The sequence below is a fragment of the Geosmithia morbida genome, assembly GCF_012550715.1.
Source record: "Geosmithia morbida isolate 1262 chromosome Unknown scaffold_11, whole genome shotgun sequence".
Classification (NCBI taxonomy): Eukaryota; Fungi; Ascomycota; class Sordariomycetes; order Hypocreales; family Bionectriaceae; genus Geosmithia; species Geosmithia morbida.
In genome coordinates, this window is record NW_023336198.1 from 779,574 (window position 1) to 801,192 (window position 21,619).

The 21,619-nt window shown below is 55.9% G+C and overlaps 4 protein-coding genes across 4 annotated transcripts; 3 read left to right on the plus strand and 1 right to left on the minus strand.

Annotated features, from left to right (window-relative positions):
• Positions 1-4,206: 4,206 nt before the first annotated feature.
• Positions 4,207-6,317, plus strand: GMORB2_2032 (uncharacterized protein; the record flags this gene model as incomplete). Its single annotated transcript, XM_035464012.1, has 2 exons — positions 4,207-4,664; positions 4,952-6,317. Coding segments are annotated over 2 exons (1,824 nt in total), but the record flags the coding sequence as incomplete, so codon positions are not given.
• A 2,991-nt stretch (positions 6,318-9,308) lies between these two features.
• Positions 9,309-10,757, plus strand: GMORB2_2033 (uncharacterized protein; the record flags this gene model as incomplete). The annotated part of the gene is made up of 1 exon (XM_035464013.1): positions 9,309-10,757. The coding sequence occupies one exon, from the start codon at positions 9,309-9,311 to the stop codon at positions 10,755-10,757; it is 1,449 nt and encodes a 482-aa protein (XP_035320277.1).
• An 842-nt stretch (positions 10,758-11,599) lies between these two features.
• GMORB2_2034 (fusarinine C synthase) lies at positions 11,600-17,143 on the minus strand (the record flags this gene model as incomplete). The annotated part of the gene is made up of 1 exon (XM_035464014.1): positions 11,600-17,143. One exon carries the CDS (start codon positions 17,141-17,143, stop codon positions 11,600-11,602), a length of 5,544 nt encoding a protein of 1,847 aa, XP_035320278.1.
• Positions 17,144-20,177: 3,034 nt separating this feature from the next.
• GMORB2_2035 (long-chain acyl-CoA synthetase) lies at positions 20,178-21,064 on the plus strand (the record flags this gene model as incomplete). The annotated part of the gene is made up of 2 exons (XM_035464015.1): positions 20,178-20,872; positions 21,010-21,064. The coding sequence occupies 2 exons, from the start codon at positions 20,178-20,180 to the stop codon at positions 21,062-21,064; spliced, it is 750 nt and encodes a 249-aa protein (XP_035320279.1).
• Positions 21,065-21,619: the final 555 nt, after the last annotated feature.

A 21,619-nucleotide genomic window follows, 5' to 3' on the forward strand; every position in this document is an offset into this window, starting at 1 on the left:
CCCCCCCCCCCTCCTCTCTCTTCTTTCCCCTCTCGTTTCGATACTCTCCCGCACTCCGTACGGATGCTGAGCATATTTTACACGCAGCACAGGAAAAATAACTAGTACCACTATACAGAGTGCGTACAGAGTACGCAGGTCTAGCTCTTGGAACGACACACATACACGTACTGCATGAGAAATATTGGGTGTTGCAAACAAGTGAAATATGTCAGTACTAGCAGTATTGATAATACTTGATGCCACTACTCGAACAGATTACAGAGAGTCAAGTACCGTAAAGAAAAAAAAAAAACATCTACGGAGTATTACAGTCTTCGTAGCACATGTAATAGTATGTAGAGTGTGATAATACGGTAAAGAAAAAGAAGGCAGAAAAAGAGGCAAAGGAGGAGTCATAGTATGCCAAGATGTGGTATCCACTTTTACGTTCCTGGGGCCTGGCCGGGACCTTGCGATAGTCCAGAAGGTCCCGCTGGTAAAAATCCGAGGTCCACTGGGACCGCCAAGGCGAGAGAGAACAGGAAACGAGGGAAATAAAAAAGTGAGCTGATGGGGTGGGTTGGTGCCTTGTGGCGTAACATGTCAAGAACCCAGGATACTTTGTGATCCTCTGTAGTTGAGATATATTATCTCCTCTTCTTCCTCGTCATCCTTCTCATCCCCCCCTTTCTCTCTGCAAAACTACAGATCACGATTGGGCAGAGAGACGGAGAGAGACGGAGAGAGATGGAGAGTGTGTGCGTTCTGTACGAGTAACGGGTATGTGGGAGAGGTGAGTTTGGTGGGATAGATGGATATATGACATGATGGGCGACGGGTCGCCAAGTCCTCTAGGTCGGACAAGAAAGTCGTAATATCACCGGCGGATATGATCGTATATAATGATGATATCGTATTACAAGTTTAATTTTTTTTTGGGGAGGGGTTTCCCCCCCCCCCCTCATTATTTGGGAAATATATCATGTTTCATCAACTGGTCATCTCACACGAGTTTTCGAGAACAAAATCCTGGTGTGAAAAGAAAAGAAGAAGGCGAAAAAAAAAAACAATCCGTGGTAAAGGAAACAGATGACCATGACCGTACACGACGTACGAGTACATGATGCACACGACGTAATAATCCGTAGCTGGTGGGGTTGAAAGGAGGGGGTGTGTGATGCTGACCGCCAACATGTTGAGATGCCCTTGCAGCTGAGGTCGAGTCATTCAGTCTCTGCTTTGGGGGTGCCTGGGATCGTCTATACTACTAGTACTACTGCAGTAGTACTTGCTGTCCACATCACTAACCGGTAGACTGTACAGATTAGATGTAGACGTAAACTGCGGTGCACCACTTCAGAGCATCGGCTCGTCCGGAGAACAAACTCGGTGGCTGTCTGGTCTGTCGTACGTCTACGAGTAAACTGGGCGGGCGTCATGTGGCACAGGCACACAGCTGATTGCTGTTTGCCGACGGCTTATTAGTCTGAGTCTACATATCAGAGCAAGAGCGAACGCTCTATAGCACGGCGCAGGATGGCAGTCATTACTACGAGAAGCTAACTAGCTGAAGAGTTCGTGTACGGAGTAGAGGGTCAGACAGTCGGTGTCCTGAAGAGATGGATCTCGTCTTGGAAGAAGGCACTAGCAATACTATCCGTTCTCAGGATCGCCTGTACAGCGCAAGTACTCACTACTACCACTACTAGTATCACTGCTACGAACGCAATACTTCGTGCAGACTACGGGGAGTGAGTGATACAGCTTACAACGTACAGAACACGAGTATGCGCCTCGTTAGATCCCTGTCGCTCTCGTGCATCAGGGCCCCCCTGGAACGCTGATACCCACGAGCACTGCACGACCAACTGGGCAGCAAATGCCACCGAGGTGGTTGGCTGATGGGCACGATTGACAGCGACGGTGCGACGACGATGCTTGGTCCCCTCGGCCCCCAGCCACCCGACCTTATTGCCTGTAGTCAGTCACTGTAGTGCCACCGTAGTGCTCCCCGTTCTCCATAGCTTAGTACCGACGTAGGTAATATCAGTACTGTATTACCTACCTCTCTTCAGTGCGCATCGTACCGCGACGTTGTAACCCCCCCCGGAAACAGTATTGCTCCACTACGCCAGAGTATCACGCACAGGAGTATCGAGTACGTCGTAGACCAAGGACAGCAGAGAAAGTAATGGGCACCAAAGAGAAGAGGAAGAAAAGAAGGAAGAGGGAAGAGAATGCAGCATTTCCGGTCATAGTCCGACGTATTCGTAGATATCAGCACTACTGTATCCATCACTCACTTCTAACCCCTGGTGGGCAAGCCCTGACCTTTCCTACTGCGGTATTCACTTTACGTCGCTGCCGCGGCCCTGCCCCGCTTACGTTTCCAGCAGAACCCCCAAGGCCCCAAGGCACACAAGGTTCCTAGGTTTTCTTCTGCTGTGACCTGAATCCCCGTAACTGGTAGCGTTGATGTATTACGTATGTAGCCATGCTGCTTGCGGTAAACAGAACGAGATACTACTACTGCAACTCTGATGGCTGCGTGCTAGAGAAGAAGAAGAAGAAGAAGGAGACACTACTCCTACGACGTATTATACACGGCAGAGAAACAAGGTGAGGGAGGGGGAAAGCTTCTTCACTTTTCCCTCGCCTCTCTCACTCCCTCCCAACACACACCCCCCTTCGCTTCCAGAGGCCCGGGCCCTGACAGACTGGAGACGGATTTGTTGGTGTCGGGCTGGCTAGCGGAACGTTAGCGCCTCCCTTGCCATGGATGAGTACATGAGTACCATACCGAGTAAGAAAGTCCAAACCGGCGTGCACCGTCATACATTATATATATATATATATATATATATATATATATATGTGTGTGTGTGTGTGTGTACGTCTTCACCCGTTCATGGTAATAACGTGTGTCATATCCAGGAGAGAGAGGGGAGGGGAACTAGTCTATACCATCATCAGCCAAGTCCGACTGACATTCAAGAATGAGCGAGCGTCGAGTATGGAGAAGCATCAACTGTATTCGCGTAGTACTCGTGTGTGTATGTACATGGGCTACTGCCCTTCCAGCGAACGAGCATCCTGTGCCTTGCGTCGTTGGGGCAGAGAAGTCATCCTTTTTTTTCTTCTCTTTTCTTCTTTTCTTTCTCCCTTACATCTACATCTATGCCTCCTTCCTCATTCCTCTTTCCTTCTTCACCTCCTCTGATCCTTCACACAACCAATTCCATGATACATGATACCCTTGGACCCTGTCTCTTCATTCCAACCCCAGACGAATAATACTGCTAGCACGGCTGTTAGTAGTAGTACTCGTAAAACGAAGTCTAATACCCATGTTGCATATCCCTCTTCGCGTCAGCCACTTTCTTTCCTCTTCCTTTTCCAATACTCGTACCTGGTAGACTTGCATCTTTCCCTGGCTGGCTCCCCTCTCCGGTTGCAGATCCCAGATCCAAGCAGTTTCTGGTCCCGCTCGCTTGCTGCCGCACGAGCCCCGCACCCCTCCACTACTACTTAGCGACTCCGCTGCCAACAGTACTTGGGAGAAAAAAAAGAAAAAAAGAGGAAGACGCACACACCCACTGGAAGACCCCCCCCCCCTCCTTCCTCTCACATACACTTACACTTACTCCCCCTCCCCTACTGTCGCCGCACACACACACACACACACACACACGCATTACACATACGTCGCCCGTAACTCTCCCTGACTCTCTCTCTGTCTCTCACTTCTGCCACGCCACCATCCCGCTCGTGTGCACTTGATTGCTCAGCCTCAGACAGACTAGAAACCCGCCGGCATTGTCCCATCCACCCAGGGCGTTTTTTATAATCCAGGGCCAGGGCTGCTACTCTCTAGTTCCGGTTCCATTTACTACTACTCTACCAACCTCCTCTTCATCCTCCTCCCGCCCTTGGCCGAGCATCTCATCCCAGTATTGCGTCCACCCACAACCCACCCACCACCATCCGACGCCGCCACCCACCAGCATTCACGCACGCACACACCCGACGTTGCCGTTGCGCTTCAACCTCCTCATCTTTAGCCTTGCAACCGACATCTCCCCTCCCCTCCCTTGTCTTGTCAACCGACAGAAAGAAAAGACATCTCCCCCGTCTTACGCCGGCACATTCCCTCCTCCCGTACCTGGCATACGGTTGCGCCGTTATTGCCCATAAACCTCAGCTGCGACACAGGCCCCCGTCGTTATGGCGGCGGCTTTCCGACCTGTCAACGAACCCCTCGCCTCAGAACCCGCCGCCACCAACAAATGCGGAGCGGACGTCATGACGCCATCACCACCCACCCCCCGACCCAGCACCGATCCTCATCATCAACATCACCACCACGCCGCCGCCGCCGACGACGACGACCGCAGCAACAGTAGTAACCTGCCTGGCGACGGTAAGACGCCCACCCGGTCCACCTTCAGCCCCGGCATCACCGGCCAGCAGCCTTTGCCCTCGAGTCCCTTTTCATCCAACAACATGGCCAACACCGCGACCCCTAAGACCCATAACGACTCCCATTCTCATGCCCATCGTCGGCGAGACTCCATGGACGTCGACATGGACGACTCTGACGGTGAGGGCCACCACGATGACGGTGCTCCCTCTGACGACGATAGCCTCAACGCCGATGGCTCCAAAACCGGCCGCAAGAAGAAGTCGCAGCGTTTCTACTGCACCGACTACCCGCCCTGCAACTTGAGCTTTACCCGTAGTGAACATCTCGCCCGACACATCAGGTGCGTACCGACATTTACTGGTATATATATATATATATGTGTGTGTGTGTGTGTGCGTGTATATATATATATATATATATATATATATGTATATGTATACGCTCATATGTATATTGTATACTCCTAGCTGCCAGTGCTAAACATGTCTCTAGAAAACACACCGGCGAACGCCCCTTTCAGTGCCACTGCTCCCGCCGCTTCTCGAGACTCGATAATCTGAGGCAGCATGCTCAGACGGTCCACGTCAACGAGGACATCCCCATGGATTCGCTCGCCGCCACCGGTTCCAGGTTCCAGCGCCACTTGCGTACCGAGCGTGTTCGTCAGGCTGGCAACAGGGCCAGGGCCTCGAAATCGGGCAGTGCTGGTGGTCCGCCGAGGGGTCACTCGAAGTCGCTGTCGACGTCGAGTATCAACAGCATCGGATCCGTCGCCCCGACCTACAGCACAGCCGCCGACGCCCGCCACCGCCCTCCCCCGCTCGTCATGGCCGATCCTCGGAGTCGACCCGCCGATCCCTACCGCAGCAGCGATGGACATTACCAGTACCGACCTCCGTCTCCGAGTGAGTTTGGCACCCCCACCTCGGCCACCTTCTCGACCGGTCAGGGCAGCCCGCGGTGGTCGGGCATGGGCTCGCCTACCTCGTCGCATTCACGCTCCCAGAGCATGTACTCGTCCGGCGCCCGCACTCCCGGCCGCCGCCTGAGCGTCCCGTCTGCCGTCCACGTCTTCCAGTCTCCTCCCGGCCCCATCCCGGCTCGACCCATGTTTGGTGGATCGGGCCCGATGAACACGTCCAACAACGGCGCCTTCGCCTCGGCCGCTCCCGGCAACATCGCTGCCTCCCCGACGCTGGGCGCGGGCATGTCGACCCGCCGCGATTCGACGTCCAGCGCGTCCGAGGATGCCTGGAGGCGACGCACCTGGCACCCTGACAGCCGAATGCACGCCCAGAATCAGCTCAGCAACGTGGCCAACCAGAGCTCCATGCGACCAAACCCGCCCCCGCCCATCGCCAACCGGTCCAACACGCAGTCGACCCTCCAACTGCCGGGCATCGAGTCGTTTGACCAGCCCAACCGCCATCACGGCGGCGGCCCTATGACCCCGCCGAGGCAGCACCACTCGCCCATGCTGCTGGATTCTCAGCAGCCCCGGCCCCGCGAGATGGACGAGCGCCGCAACCTCAACGCATACGACGCCAGCATCCAGCGTGGTCTCAACCGCCTCGACATTGGCCCCAACACGCCGCCCCGCGAGCGAGCCGCCGCCTGGCTCGCCGACGTCAGCAAGACACACGCCCAGCTGGAGAGCGCCCGCACGAACCCGTCCATTGTGCGCTTCGAGGGTCAGCCGCCACCTTCGTACGCTACCGGACCGCCCGTCAGCGGTGCCGGACGCGGCCGCAGCCTGCACCAGCACACCATGTCGGCCCCCTCGATGGTGACGTCGAGGGAGAGCAAACGCCGAGGCTGGTACAATGGACCCTTGACGGTGCATCAGGAGGAGGACCAGCAGCAGCAGCAGCAGCAGCAGCAACGACCTGCCGCAGATCCTCGCGTGGCTAGGGTGGAGCGTATGGTGCACCCCAACTTTACGGCGTTCAACGGATTCCCCACGAGGGAGCAGCAGTCGAGCATGGCTCAGCACCAGCACCAGCACCAGCACCAGCACCAGCACCAGCAGCACCAGCAACAGCAACAACAGCATCAACAACAACCGCCACAGTCGCAGCCGCTTCCTCAGCAGCCCCACCATCAGTATCAGTACCAGCCCCAGCCTCAACAACAAGGTCAACATCATCAGCAGCAGCAAGAGCAGCAAGCGTCTCAGCAGAGGCCTGCGAATGGCGATTCTCTTGGCAGGCTGGAGGCCCTAGTGGCTGTTGCTACGAGCGAGGGATCGACTGCCACGGCGGCCTATTAGCCGGACCGCGACTACGGACCTACCTCGCGACCTGCCTGTCCCCTCCTCTTTATGGGCCTATTTGTTCGTGCCCTAGCCTATATGTCTGATGCATTGCTCGTCTGGGAACGGGTGCTTTTCGAAACGGAAAGAGTGTTTTCATCACGGAAAACTTTGATCGCGCTCAAACATCTTTCTTCCCTACTCGATGTGATATACGAAACTATTGATTCTGGTTTTAAATTCTTTTTATTTTTCTTCCAATTTTTTTGACGACCCTAACATTTGACGAAATCTCACATCCTACTTCTTCTGATATCTTTGTTGTTGATTACCTCTCTCATCTCATACCATATTTCTGCACAGTGGTCAGTGGTCTTTTGTCGAATTCAGCGTCTTCATGTTTAGATTTTTCCTCTCTTGATTCATCGTCAGGACGTATGGAGGCTTTTTCGTTTCTCTCTACTCTCTCTCTCTCTCTCTCTCTTCCCAGTTCTAGTTTTGTTCTCGTCTCTTCTCCATGTCCTTCCTTTCCTTCTCCCTTCTCTCTTTCTTTCTCTATTTCCTTCTTTCTCTCCTTCTCTTCCTTCCTCTCGACTATTTCCTTTTGCCGTTTGATGTATTGACAGTCTTCCTTCTTGTTCGGGAAGGTTTTTTTTTTTTTTACTACTTTACTCTCATTGTAACGAAGTCATGATGATTCCTCTCTGCCTCCTTTCACTCTTACTCCTCTATTCTCATTGGACTTGAATTTTGATGAGATTGTCCATTTCCCCTCTCTGACCCTTGTTGAAGCTATCCCGGGATATATGAATGGGAGGTAAAGCTGGTTCCGAACTTTGTGCGATTTGGGTCTTTTTCTTCTTCTTGTTGGGTTTTCATGTTATGTTTGCTTGAATATAGGATGTCGTGAAAGCTCGGGCGGTCGGTTTTCTTTTCGGAATTGATACCCTGAGATTTTTTTATTTTTTGTGTGTGCGTGTGTGTGTTTGGTTGGAGGATGGTCGATAGTCGATTGTGTGTGTTGCTGGAGTTGATATATGAATCTGACTTTTTGAAGCGTGAAGTGGTGTGTCATCTTGGCATACTTGTACCATGATACGAGAGTATGGTGAATGCTCAACAGTCTGTCTCAAAAGATGTTGTTGGTGATATGGGGTGTAGGATGTATTGGAATGTAGAATGTACGAGGGTAGAATGTACGGGGGTGGAGGCGAGGGTGTAGAAGAGAGAGTGTCAGATGTCATCGGTAATATCACATGGTAGGGGTTGTCTGTTTGCATCGCCATATCAGAAAAGCTTATCAGTTTCCGATCTCGACACGGGATAGCTGCTCCGTACAAGCAGCTCCGTATCGAGGGCTCAAGATGGAAGGATGAGGTTTCATGTGCTCTTGTTGGCCATTGTGTTGTACGAGAAAAGAGAAGAGGTTGATGAAGTGTGACGAGAGTCATGCTCCGTCTCACTTGGTCGATGCGGTGGAGTCACAGGATCAGATTGGACGCCATTCAAGAGATGGAACGGTCCCGACCGCGGAATAAGGCCGGGTAGTAGAGGAGTTTAGAGTGAGGAACATTAGAGTGAGGAGTTTGGAGTGAGGGGTTGATGGATACGGTACGGTGGCTGGTATCGGGTAAGCGGGAGGACAGCTAAGCAGCGTAGTATCAACGAATTAATATTATTTGCTATTATGATTAGCCATTATTTATTATTACTGTTACATGTATTCAATCAATCTACGGAGTAGACTGGCAATGATGTAATATTGATGATACTCGTCACCTACGGAGTATCAATAAAGAATACTTACAGGTGAGTGGGAAAGAGTCGAGAAATAAGATATAAGAAGAAGAAGAAAAGAAAAAGAAAAAGACACAGAATATTCGATACTACGGGTACTCACTCGTACTACTGCTCATAATATCATCTGTATATATTACGTACGGGTAGGGGAGTTGAGTATCATGAAAAGCCGAAACCAGATGGAAAAAAAAAATTACCACATGCCCCTCCCCGCTTTGTCTCGCTGGGCCTTGGTTCGTCCTACAGTTCGTAGTTAGTTTCCTTCCCTTTTGGCTTTCGGCTTGCCACTAAGTTGAGAGTAATAGCATCACTGCACTATTATTACTATTACTATTACTTACTAGACTCATCCAACCTTTTTCCTTCTTCATCTTCTCCCTCTTCTTCTTCTTCCAACCCTTCCTCTGCAGCTATAAACCACCAATTCCAGGTTCAGAGAAAGAAGAAGGAAAGGCTTTTCTAAAAAAGAGCAAAACAGACACACATCCCCCCGCCCCCCACCCACATTCTGCTCAAACTGCGGAACTGAGCCTCGCCACCACCGTCCCCCCTTCTTGGCACTTCACTCGGTTGCATGCGTTGCCACTCAAGGGAGGGGAGCCACTTGTACGGAAACGCGGATTTTTCTCTGATCATCTTTCCATCTCGGCTCTTCCCTCTTCTCCTCCCCCTCCTCCTCCTGGACCTAGCTCTGCTTTCGGTGGCGTCATGCCTACCCGATTGTTCTGAAATCATTTTATTCCTTCATCCTTCTTTCGTCTCGGAAACCACGTCCCATCACTCATCCTAACAAAAATCATCACATCTTCAACAATTGCACCGCCGACATCGGACATACAACACACGCGCAACATGTTTTACAAGAATCGCAGATCACCAATCTCCTTGCTACGACACCACAACCCTCAACCCTGCGTCCAGCTTCCACTCGACTCGCCCGACTGGAACAGTGAAGAGCACGCCGACCTGGTCAGCCGCGACAGGGTCAAGGTCAAGGAGGCTGTCCGGCGCTATCTCCAAGAAAAGGTGCGTGATGACTGGGTATTCGGTTGGCCTCTCGAACCTGTCCCGGCCGACGAGTCGTCCAAGCCATCAGTCGCCTCTGCCCATCACCACGACGAAAAGTCATCAGCCGACGCTGTCGACCGTGATGATGGTGATGATGAACCTGCGGTAGAAACCGACAAGGGATATCATGTCGACGACGACGACGACGACGGCGACGGCGACGACGCCCAGTCCACATACTCTCTCGTCTCCGACATCCCACCCCACTACAGGGCTCTAGAAGAATGGGACTCGGACGTGGCCGTCGACAATGAGCCGTCTCCCATCCCAAAGAACGAGCACCCAGTCAGCTACGCCCACCTGACGCGCGAGGAGAGACGGGCCCTCAAGCGCCGTGACCTGCGCAGCGACATGGAATGGAACCGGGGACTAGCATGCTTCGAGGCCCGTCGCATAGCCTGGACCCAGGCCAGGACAGTCCGCCTACGTCCCTCGACCAACGTCAACACGGCCAGCATGACCTGCAAGACGGAGTCCGTCAATCCTGCCTCCGTCGCAGCAGCAGCGGCCCCACCACCGCCGTCGCAACCGCCGGCCTCCCCCCAGCGCTCCTCGACGCGGCTCTTCTTCTTCCGTCGCCGCTCCACATCCCCCACATCACCCGCCGCCGCCGTAGCGGGCGGCTCCGAATCCTCACCACCGCCCGCCGCGACGGACGAATCCGCCTCGGCCACGGAAATACCCGCACCGTCCTCTCCCACCGCAGCCAGCCGCTCCACCGCCGGCGCCGCCGCTGCCGTCGACGAGTCTTCCTTACCCGTCGAGACGGTCGTGCCGCTCGCCCCGCCTATCCTCCCTCCCACAAACCCCCTGCGCGCCTCCATCGTCCCGGCAAACTACCTCCAGCTCTACGACAAGGTCATCGCCAACTCCATGCAGCCCTCGTGCCCGGTCAACCTGTCCGACATGGTGGCCTCGTGCATCACCGGATGGAAGCGTGACGGCGAGTGGCCGCCTCGCTCCGCGCCCGCCGAGCAACTCGGAGGTCGTACCCGGAGGTACGGCGCCGGCAGGCGCGCCGCCATCGCCATCACCAGTAACACTGGGAATGACGGCGGTGATGGTGCCACCGGCGGCGTCGGCGTAGACGGGAGGAGGAGGAGCATCACCGCCCTCTTAGGCCCGGGGGGTGCCAGGGAGACGGGGACGGGAAAGGGCGTCAGGCAGAGCATCTCAAAGGTCCTAGGCTTATCTTTGACCGTCTCGCCATTTTCCGGCGATGGCTATCATTAGGAATTCGGAGGGGCGGTTTCTCTTTTTTTTTTTTTTTTTTTTTTTTTAAAAAAAAAAAAAAAACCTTTGAACTTCTTCACCTCTTTGCTTTTCTTTCTTTCTTCATCTCTTCATCTCTTTCTTTGTTTCTTTCTTCTCTTTTCCTTGCTTTCATCTCCTTCCTCTCTTGCTCTTTCCTCTTCTTTCTCTTCCTTCCTTTCTCTCTTCTTTTCTTTGCCCAAACACCTGGCTTGAGATGATCATATACCCATTCCTTTTTTTCCCCTCCATCATCTGATTATTTGGTGTATTGCTTAAGAGTTTTTTTGGACAATGTACTACGGAGTAATAACGTATACGAGGAGTCGGGTCTGTTGCACATGTTTTCAATTACCCTGAGCTATTTTTTGATAAAAAAACCCAATCATGAAATCATGTTCTTCGTGAATCGACCGACGTATGAACATCAATCCTGACATGGGAGAGGATGGTTCAATACCTGTGCATACTTCTACTACAGATCGACGATCACGATACAGGACTACTTAGATAATTGTAAAAACTTTTACTAGAAATCAACGGATATGACATGTATAAGAAAAGAAAGGAAATGCTTTAGTACCTGTAAACTTTTACTATAAATCAAGGTGGATAGCATGAAAACGAACAGAAATACCAACACAAATGGCAATACATGTATCAATAAAATCGGATGCAGACATGATGCAGACGTACGAGGGAAAACGAAAGGGGAAATCAGCGACAACGACGAGGAACAGTAAGAGAGGAGGAGGAGGGAGGAAGAAGGAGAGAAGTGAACGAAACAAGGTGAAGAAGGGAGGAGGATGAAAAGAGGAAAGAGGCTAAGCAAAGAGCTTGGACCTGGGCTCCTCGACAAGAAACTTTGCAGCAGAAACGACATCGTCCAAGACCTCCCTTGCGAAATCGGCCCAGCTGTCGATGGTGACAATCTCGAGCGTCATCTTCCCGTCGGCGCTGAAGAAGGCCTGCATCTTCCACTCGCGCAGGGGCTCCTGCTGGGTGTACAGAGTCTCCATGCGGGACCCGGTGGCGGCGAGGTCGAGCGACTCGACGTGCTCGACGTCCTGGTGGACCACGGTATCGAACCAGTCGACCCTCCTCTTCTTCTTCTCCTTCTTCCCGTCATGGTCGGCCCTCCTCTTCTTCTTGTCCTTCCTGTCGTCATCCGAGTCATCCGAGTCCGGGACGCCGACGTTCCAGTCCGTGCACCTCTCGACGACCTCGCTGATGCCCAGGGCCTCGTGGGCCGAGGTGGCGACGTGCTGGTGCTGGACGTGGTCGAGGAGGTCGAGCACCGTCCAGGAGTCGTCGAAGCGCACGCGCACGGGCACGTACTGCCAGCAGGGGCCGGCGACGGCGTCGGCCCCCGGGAAGTCGATGTTGCGGCCCGACACGACCTCGCCGAACGTCACGTCGCGGAGCGACAGCCGGCGCGCCAGGCAGAGGGCCCACGCCGCGGTCGGGAGGGTGGCGGCAGTGGTCTCGCGCGGCCGCGACGTGACGTCTATCGTCTTCTCGATGGCGAAATGCGTCTTCTGGTCCGACGGCGTGCCCTGCGGCGGGCGGAGGATCGTCATCGACGACCCCGCCAGGAGGTCCTTCCAGTAGGAGATACTCGCGGGGATGCTCTTGTTCAGGACGTGGCCCACAAACGACGAGAACGGCACCGTGTCCTGCACCGGCTTGCCCTCCAGTAGGGCCGACAGCTGACGCAGCAGAAGAGGCAGGCAGATCTCGTCGTACTGGGCGTGCGAGACGCGCATGACCAGGCAGGAGGGCGTGGGCTCGCCGCCGCCGCTCGCGGCGCCGCGCACGAGGAACCACTTGACGAACGAGGAGCCGCGGGGCATCGGGCTCAGTGAGTCCAGGTCGCACAGCTTGTGCACGAAGCCCCGCAGGTCGGGCGAGTCGGTCTCGTAGTGCACCAGGTCGGTGGCCAGGCTGTCGAGGACGACGCCATACTCGTGGCCGGCGTGGCGGATGAAGACGGTGCGCAGGATCTCGTTGCGCTGCACCAGCTCGCGCGCGCTGCGCGAGACCTTGTCCGCGTCGACGCCCTTGTCGAAGAACATGAGCTCGTAGCGGGCCGAGAACCGCGGCAGATTGGTCGTGCCCAGCACGGCCACCTCCTGGAGTGGACGGGCCGGGTACACGTTCACCACGTTGGCCGAGGCGTCGGCCAGCTGGGGCCGCACCGTGTCGCGCAGGAAGCCGTCCACGTCGGTGATGCCGGCCGCCCCTGAGAGGAGGGAGAAAGGCTCGGCAATCTCCGCAGCGGCGGATTCCGCGGCGTCGACCGCTGTGGTGTCTTCCTCCTTGACCGCGCTAGCCAGGTCGTACAGCGAGCGCTTCTGGAAGATCTGCATCACCGTCAGGATGATGCCATCCACCCGCGCCTCGGACACGAGCTTCATGGCCGAGATGGAGTCGCCGCCCAGGTTGAAGAAGCTGTCGTTGAGGCCGATGTCCTCCTCGGGGATGCGCAGGACGCGGCTCCACAGACTACGCAGCTTCTTCTGCTTGCGCGAGCTGGCAGACACGCGCTTGGCCGGGCGTGCCGCGCCTCCGGCTCCGGCTCCGGAGATGGCGTCCGGCTTGGCGTCGGCGCTGCCCGTGAGCACGATCTCGCCCGAGGCCGTGTACTTGGCGAGCTTGCCGGTCTTGTAGTGGACGAGATCCTGCTTCTCGACCCAGCTGGGGACGGTGGTAAGCCGCGTCAGCTCCATGGCCGTGGAGGGGGATGCGCCGACAACGAGCTCGCCCAGGGCTCCGTGGGGCAGTGGGCGATGCGGGTCGCGGTTGTCGACGACGTAGACGGCCTCGGAGCCGGGGAACTTTTCAAGCACGTCCTGGGGCACAGCCTTGGCGGCGACGGCCCGGTTGTGCTCGGCGAACTGGTCGACGTCGGCCGAGGTGAGCACAGGGATATCGCCGACGGGGGACGACGTCTTGGCGCACAGCTGCTGGGCCACGCGCTCCACCTGGTCTAGCACGCGCTCCATGGTGGGCACGTCGACCGTGTGCGAGTCGAAGCTGGCCATGATGAGGAAGCCTTCCGGGTCGATGGAGCACACGAGCATCAGGGCGTACGTGTTGAACTTGAGGGCCTCCTGCGCGGCCTCGGCGTCTCCGGCCGGCACCAGGCGATTGGCCGGCAGGTCGGAGCTCAGGAGGGCGGCCTCGTCCTCGGCGGTGCTGGGATGTAGGACGAGCCCGGTGCGCAGCTCGCACGCCTCGAGGGCGTCGGGGCTCAGGCGTCGGATGTGCTGCAGACCATAGTGCTCGTGCGGTATCTGGGCGACGGTCTGGTCCTGCATCTCGCGCAGGTAGTCAACCACGAGAGCCTCGCGGTCCAGTGAGACGCGGATGGGGATGGTGGTGATCATGGGACCCTCAATCTCGTCGGCGCCGATGATGGGCGCGTTGCGGCCCGTCAGCGTCTCGCCGAAGATGACGTCGTCGGTGTGCACGTACTGCGACGCCACGAGTGCCCAGGCTGCGCGGATGACGGTCGCCACCGTCGTGCCCGACACCGGCTGCCTCCCCAGCGACACATACTTCTCCAGCAGGGAGTCGGCCTTGGTCTGGTAGCCTGCGTACGGAAGCAAGGGGAACTGCGGCACGCTGCCGCCTTCGAGCCTCTCGCGCCAGAAGGTCTCGGACTCGCTCCGGTCCTTGCTCATCAGGTACTTGATGAAGTGCTTAAAGTCAGCCGGCCGCGACGTTGACTGGCCCTCGTACGCGCGGTTGATGCGCTCCACCACCAGAGGCATCGCCCACCCGTCGTACAGGGCGTGGTGCATGGTCAGCACGAAGCCGACCTTGGACGTGGCCTCGTCCTCGATGAGCGCGTAGCGGACCAGCGGCTTGCCCAGGTCCATGGGGTCGTCGCGGTCGCTGACCAGGTACTCATCCATCCTGGTGCCGGCGTGGTACTGCAGCTGGCCGCCGACGACGACCTGCACGAGCCCCCGGCCGGGGACCTGGACGATGCGGGTGCGCAGGATGTGGCAGTCGGCCTGGGCGGTGTCAAAGGCCTTGATGAGCCTATCGCCCGTCTCCCGGGAGTCGAGCTCCACGACTCGCTGCGCCACGTAGGCCTCCTTGACCTTGGCGGACAGCGCCATGAGAGCCTCCTGCAGCGGCGTGCAGGGGTACATGTCCTCGATGTCCTCGACGGGGACGCCGCACAGCTCGGCGGCAGCCTTGCGCGCCTCGTCGACGGGCCAGTCCTTGTCGAGGAGAGAGAAGGGTGGGATGTCCTCCTGCTCCGTGGTGGCGTGGGAAGCCTGGGCCTTGAGGGCCATGTCCCTGAGCGTGGCATTCATGAAGATGTCGGCCACCGTGATGGAAAGACCCTGCTCCCTGGCGGCCGAGACGAGCTTCATGGCTCGCAGGGAGTCACCGCCGACGTTGAAGAAGTTGCTCTGGCGGAAGATCTTGGTCTCTGGGCCCAGGCCGAGGACCTGCGTCCACGCAGCCTGGAGCTTCTTCTCGTCGTCGGTCTCGGGCTCCTCCTCGGGTCCGTTGGCCTCACCGCCGGCAGCGTCCTGGAAGCGATTCAGCTTGTCTCGCGGCATGGACGCGCCAATGGCGCGCAGGCTCTTGCGGTCAATCTTGCCAGACACGAGCGAGGGCATCTTGTGCAGGGCGACGAAGGCGGCGGGGATCATGTACCGCGGCACGTTGGCACCCATGGTGGTGTCGATGGACGCGATGGCGGCGGCCAGATCGGGCGAAGGTTCCGTCAGGAGACCCTGGCCACCGTCGGATGCCGTCGTCGTAGTGGCCGCCGACGACTCGGCCAGGAAGGCGACCAAGGCGGGGGCACCCTTCTCGGGCTTGATGACCTCGGCAGCCACCTTGACGCCCGAGGGCAGGCAGGACTGTAGGTGGTGCTCGACCTCGGCGAGCTCGACGCGCTGACCGCGGAGCTTGACCTGCTGGTCCTTGCGGCCGACGAACTCGATGGAGCCGAGCATGTTGGACTCGTAGCGCACGAGGTCGCCCGTCTTGTAGAGGCGGCCGTGGCGACCGCCGGGGACGGCGGCGCCGCCCTCGAGCAGCCAGGCGGGGTCCTCGATGAAGACCTCGGCCGTCTTGGCGGGCTCGTCGAGGTACCCGATGCCGACCAGGGGCCCCTCGATGAGGAGCTCGCCGACCTCGCCGATGGGGGTCAGGAGGTTGTGGTCCTCCGGGTTGGCGATCCAGGTGACGCCGCCGCAGCCCTTGCCGATGCCGGTGGACACGTTGACCGTGTTGTTGATGGTGCAGCCGACGGTGCACTCGGAGGGGCCGTAAGCGATGACCAGGCTGGTGTGACGGCCCCAGTTGGCGGCGTCGCTGGGGGAGACGGCCTCGCCGCCGAGGCCGAGCACGTCGAGCGACGGGATGATGTCGTCGTCGAGCACGCGGGCCACCGAGGGCGTCATGTGGACCATGTTGGCGCCGCTGTCGCGGATGGCGCCGCTCAGGTTGTTCATGCGGGCCTCCTCGGAGGGGACGCACACCCGGCCGCCCTTGCACAGGGTGCACAGCATGCAGTCGATGCTGACGTCGAAGGCATACGAGGGGAAGTCGAAGCACCGCGACGTCCTCGTGTAGCCGACGGCATCGGCGCGGGGCAGCGCGCCGCTGGTGAAGTTCTCGTGGGATATGACGACGCCCTTGGGCTTTCCGGTGCTGCCCGAGGTGAAGATGACGTACATGGGGGAAGAGGGCGGGACTGTGGGCAGGCTGACGGTGGCGGAGGATGTGGCGGTGGGGGGTAGCGAGTCGACCAGATCTCTCGAGACGGCGAGGACGCGGCCGGCCTCGATGCCGGAGACTATCCTGCCGCCCAGGTCGCTCTGGGCCCTCGAGGTGATGACGAGCCGGGCGCCGGTCTGCTCGACGATTGTGCGCAGACGGGCCTCGGGCTGGCTGGGGTCGGTGAGGGAGAAGGTGGCGCCGGCCTTCATGACGCCCAGCAGGCCGACGATGGCCCACATGGACTTCTCGAAGCACAGGGGGATCCTGGTGCCGACGGCCACCCCCTCGTTGGAGACGAGATGGTAGGAGATGCGCGACGACAGCTCCTCGAGCTCGCCGTACGTCAGGGACCCATCCCACGACTGCACGGCCACGTCGTCCGGGTGCGTCCTGGCCTGCTCCGAGATGATATCCTGAACGCACGTCGAGAGGAGGGGCGGCACATTGCGGTTCCACTCCCACAGCTGATTGATATCCTGGGTGCTCAGCTTGTTCGAGGGCGCATCTGGAACTCCCAACGATTCCTTGGTGGCTGTGAGCTCTTCTGGTTGTGAGTCGACGCCGACCATTGACCGGGCAGCACCGCCACCACCATCATTGTCGATGGTACGCATCTTGGGTGTTTTATGTTATGTATATGCTATGTAAGAAGCGAAGAAGGGAAGGGAACAGGGCAGCGGTAGTAGTAGTAGTAGTAGTAGAAGAGGAGGAGGAGGAGGAATAAGAACAGGATGATGATGCTTAGTTGGGCTGACGACAAAACAAAACACGCCTCTTCTCTTTCTCTCTATCTCTCTCTCTCTCTCTCTCTCGCTCTCTCTCTCTCTCTCTCTTTCTCCCTCTCTTTCTCTCTCTTTTCAAGGGGGGAGGAGGGGGGGGGGGGGTATGAATGATTATATAGATATAATGAACCCAAAAGAGAGTGAGTTGGTTGGTGATGTTTGAAAGCGAGAGGAAGATGGAGAGAGATGGAAGATGGACATGAATCAAGTTCAGCTGCGCTCCTTTCAAGTAGAAAGAAGATTACGGCTACTAAAAAGAAACTTGTTAACGCGGGTCCCATCGTTCGCATACGCATTGTCATATAGAAATTCTGGTCAGTCTTTTTCTTTTTCTTTTTCATTCTTTTTCATGTGGTTTCTTTCTTTAGCCTCTTCCCCCCCCTCCCTCCCTCCCTCAAATGGTAAAAGCGCATGATCTTACTTGTCCATCATACCCTGGTTTGTCTTCTCCTGCGAAAGCGGGACCCTTTTTTACTTCTTTCTTGTGTGTTTGCATGTGTGTATGTGCGTGAACGGTACTTATGACTGCGAGTATACTCCGTAGTATTAGTACTTACAACCATTTCGTAAGAGTAAAAAAAAATGATATATATACATATAAAATAAAGAGAGGGAATTTTTTTTTGAAAAATAAAATAAAATAAAATAGAATAAGAGGGCAAAGCTGCATGGATGGACGAGCTCTTGGCCAAGACTAGACGGCATGGGCATAGAATGGAGACTCGAGAGTCCCACACCCTCCCACCCCCCGTAGACCGTAGTTCGGCATTGATGTTTGGGCCTCCCCTCCCCTCTCTCCCCTCCGAACCGAAGGGAAGGGATACTTGGCCGACATTGCCTACCCACTACGTCTGTCTTGTCTGTTGCGACGTCGGCCAGGGACAGTCTGTACGGGCGTGAACGGGTACTTTTTTCTTTTTTTTTTCCTTTCTTCTTTTTCGGTTTAGATGCACCTCGTTAGGACAGAGCCAGGTTCCTGGGTCCGAAGGTTACCGCAGGGTGACTTGTAGGTACCTGGAGATACTTTTCCCCTCTGGCCTTCATTGCCGTTGCTTGGCATCTGCGGTACTCGTGCGGGTATTCGTACGGGTATTGGATGATGGCTCGTACGAGTTTCTGTACAGGTACCGAGTGTTTTACTGTACCGCAGTGCAGGAAAGCCATGCCATCTTCTCGGCGGGGTACCTGATGAATGAGGAAGGCGAGAAAGAAGAAAAGAAAAGAAGAAAAAGGGCGGTGGTGTCTTCGTACGGAGACCTTGCCCTCATGTGGAAGCGGGGACGCAGATCAGATTTTTTTTTTTTTTTTTTTACAACTGGTGTTCCTCCTCCGTAAGATCACTCATCAAGCCATGGTGACTTGCAATGTCGTATTTGAGAAGCATCCTGGGCAATATCGATACGATTCAAGGTCTTCCTGCGTCGTTTCCAGGATGGAGTGTAGCCGTAGCTGGTCTCTCCCGCGTTCGCGGTCAGGTCATGCGTAGTCTGTACGGAGCAGAAGACGGAAGAGACGGCCACCTTCTCTCCAGGGTTTAGCAAGGACCGCCTTCTTGAAACCGACCATGATCGGCAAAACTCTAGCAGGTTTGATGGAGAAGGATGGTACCAGCACTGTACGGGTATTGCCCTCATCGAGAAGAGAGAGAGAGAGAGAAAGTGCCGTTTCTCCTTCAACCCAGCGTGGCGGTGGTGTCATCGCATGGAAACTTGGTTCTACCACCCCTTCAAAGGTCGCCCCTCCCTCCCACAGTTCGATCCAGAGGTCCAGAGGTTGAACGATGGGCGTCACGGTCGTCGTCCGTGTACCGCTGGCAAATTCCGCCTGTCCAATCATGAAAATTGCCGCACAAGCTTGCCAGCCCCTCCCTCACCCCTCCTTCTCTTCCCAAGCTCGAAAAGAAATGAAAAAAATGAAAAAAAGACGACGTGATGCTGCGCTTTCAAGACTGGTCTCTCTCGTATTTGTGGAGTTTCTCACTCGTAAGGAGAATTCGAGAACGCTTGAAGGAAGAAGCCGGCTCTGCTTCTGCAATGGGGATGGGAGCGCAGCCGCCAAAGAGAGAAATGATGGAAAAAATGAAAGAAGAAAAAAGAATATCTGTGCAGCAAAGTGGGGAGATTGATATTTCTCAACCACTAATCTAATCTGATCATCAGATTAGATAAAAGCCCCACTCTTATAAGTACCAGTACTTTCTCTACCTTTTGTATTATGGAGAATAGTGAGAGATGCACACCCCCCCCCCCCCCCCCCCCCCCTTCCCTCCTTACCCGTTGTACCGACGAGAGAGAGGGAAAAAAAAACAAGAGGTTGCGATCTCGGCCATCCTCGGAGCTGTTCATCAAAGAGACCCTAGAAAGAAAGAGAAGAAGACTAAAGCCAAGGTATTGTCACAATACTGTCGAAAACGAGTAATGATCGTTGCATGGCCCCGAGGTTTGCTGCTGTATTTTTACTACTTGGCGTCGTACTCGTACTCTCAAATATACTTTTTACGTACAGCCGGTAATTTGTCCAAAAGGTGCATCTTCTTACGTGGGGGGTCTTCTTTACAAGTACTTGGACGATCCACCAAGTTAGCAGGGACCCGACATAGGAACGACCATCGTAGTCGGCATCATCTTTTCTTTTTTCATTTTTTTCTCCTTTTGTGGAAGAAGAAGAAAGAAACAAAACTCTTTACGCTGTATACTTTTTCCTTCCTTTTACTATACAGCCTATCTCTCTCCCTCGCCCCCTCTCTTTCTTCAGAAGCAAGAAAAAAAAGAAAAAGAAGAAAAGGAAAAAAAGAAGAAAAAAGACGAGGACCGGGTCCGGGTGGCTACAACAGCAGCGCCTCTGCTTACACGAGCATATATACACAATGTCTGTGCAATCATCGACGGACCAGGCCACCGCGCCGGCACCCAAGATGTCCCTCCTCCACGGACCGGTCGACCCTCCCCTGGTGGACCTGACGCTCGGCGAGCTCCTGGAGCTGCAGACGTACCAGCACGGCACGCAGGAGTGCCTGGTGATACCGTGGACGGGCGCCCGGTGGACGTACAACGACCTGAACGCGCAGAGCTCTGCGCTGGCCCAGACGCTGCTGGATATGGGCGTGGGCGTGGGCGACCGGGTGGCCATCATGGCCGGCAACTGCGAGCAGTACGCCGCCGTCTTCTTCGCCGTGGCCAAGATCGGCGCCATCCTCGTGATCCTCAACAACACGTACACGGCCACCGAGGCCCTGTACGGCCTCACCTTCTCCGACTCCAAGGTCTTCTTCACCACCACCCGCATCGGCCGCAACGACAACACCCCGCTCCTGCGCGAGCTCGAGAACAAGGCCAAGGACGAGGGCAGGACCGCTTCCAAGTCCCACCCGCACGTCGTCATCATCCGCGGCCACGTCCCCGACGGCTACGACACCTACGACGGCCTCATCCGCTCTGCCGCCCGCAAGAACCCCGAGCGCCTCTTCCGCGCCATGAACAAGGTCCTGCCCCACCAGGTCGTCAACCTCCAGTTCACCAGCGGGACCACCGGTCTTCCCAAGGCTGCCATGCTCACCCACCAGTATGTCTATTTCCATCTCCATTCCCCTCTCTCCCCTCTCCCCCCCCCCCCCCCCCCCCCCCCCCCCCAATGCAAAGAACGAGTCGAGCGTGGCTTTTTTTGCGTCGTCCAAGAACATCAATGTCTCGACTCCCGAGGGCCGAACGCCAGGTTCCGATCCCGCTGCCCCGACCTACGTTTCAGCTTTCTTAGCGACTTTCTCGTGGGCTCCAGCTCTGAGGAGATGGAATTATTATCTCCCTAGTAATGGTAGGTCCTACCTACGTACAGTATACTACTGCTACTTCTACTACTACTACTACTACTACTACTACTACCACTACTGACTACCAACTACTAATACCAACTACTACTACGGGTATGCAGTGTTAGTTACTGCGACGTTGATAATTCCCACACTCGGGAAGACGATCGTCAACGACTGTCCAGCATGCCTCTTCGTATAGCCGTATTCGCTTCTCCCCGCGGTACGTCCCGATGGCATATAACGGACACCTGTATGACTACCTGCAGTAAAACTGTCAGTATATTCCACTGTTACATCCTGGATCATGCCGGATGAGTCTTCCAAGGAATCGATAGTTCTATAGGCAATACATGTACATATACAACGACATGATATAACATGACACATAGTACAGAGTCAATATATGCGCCCTGCTCCGTTCGGCCATACGTCGCAATGCTGAACGGTGGGAATTCAGTAGAAATCCCTCAGCAAGATGCGAGGAAGAACGACGAGCACCA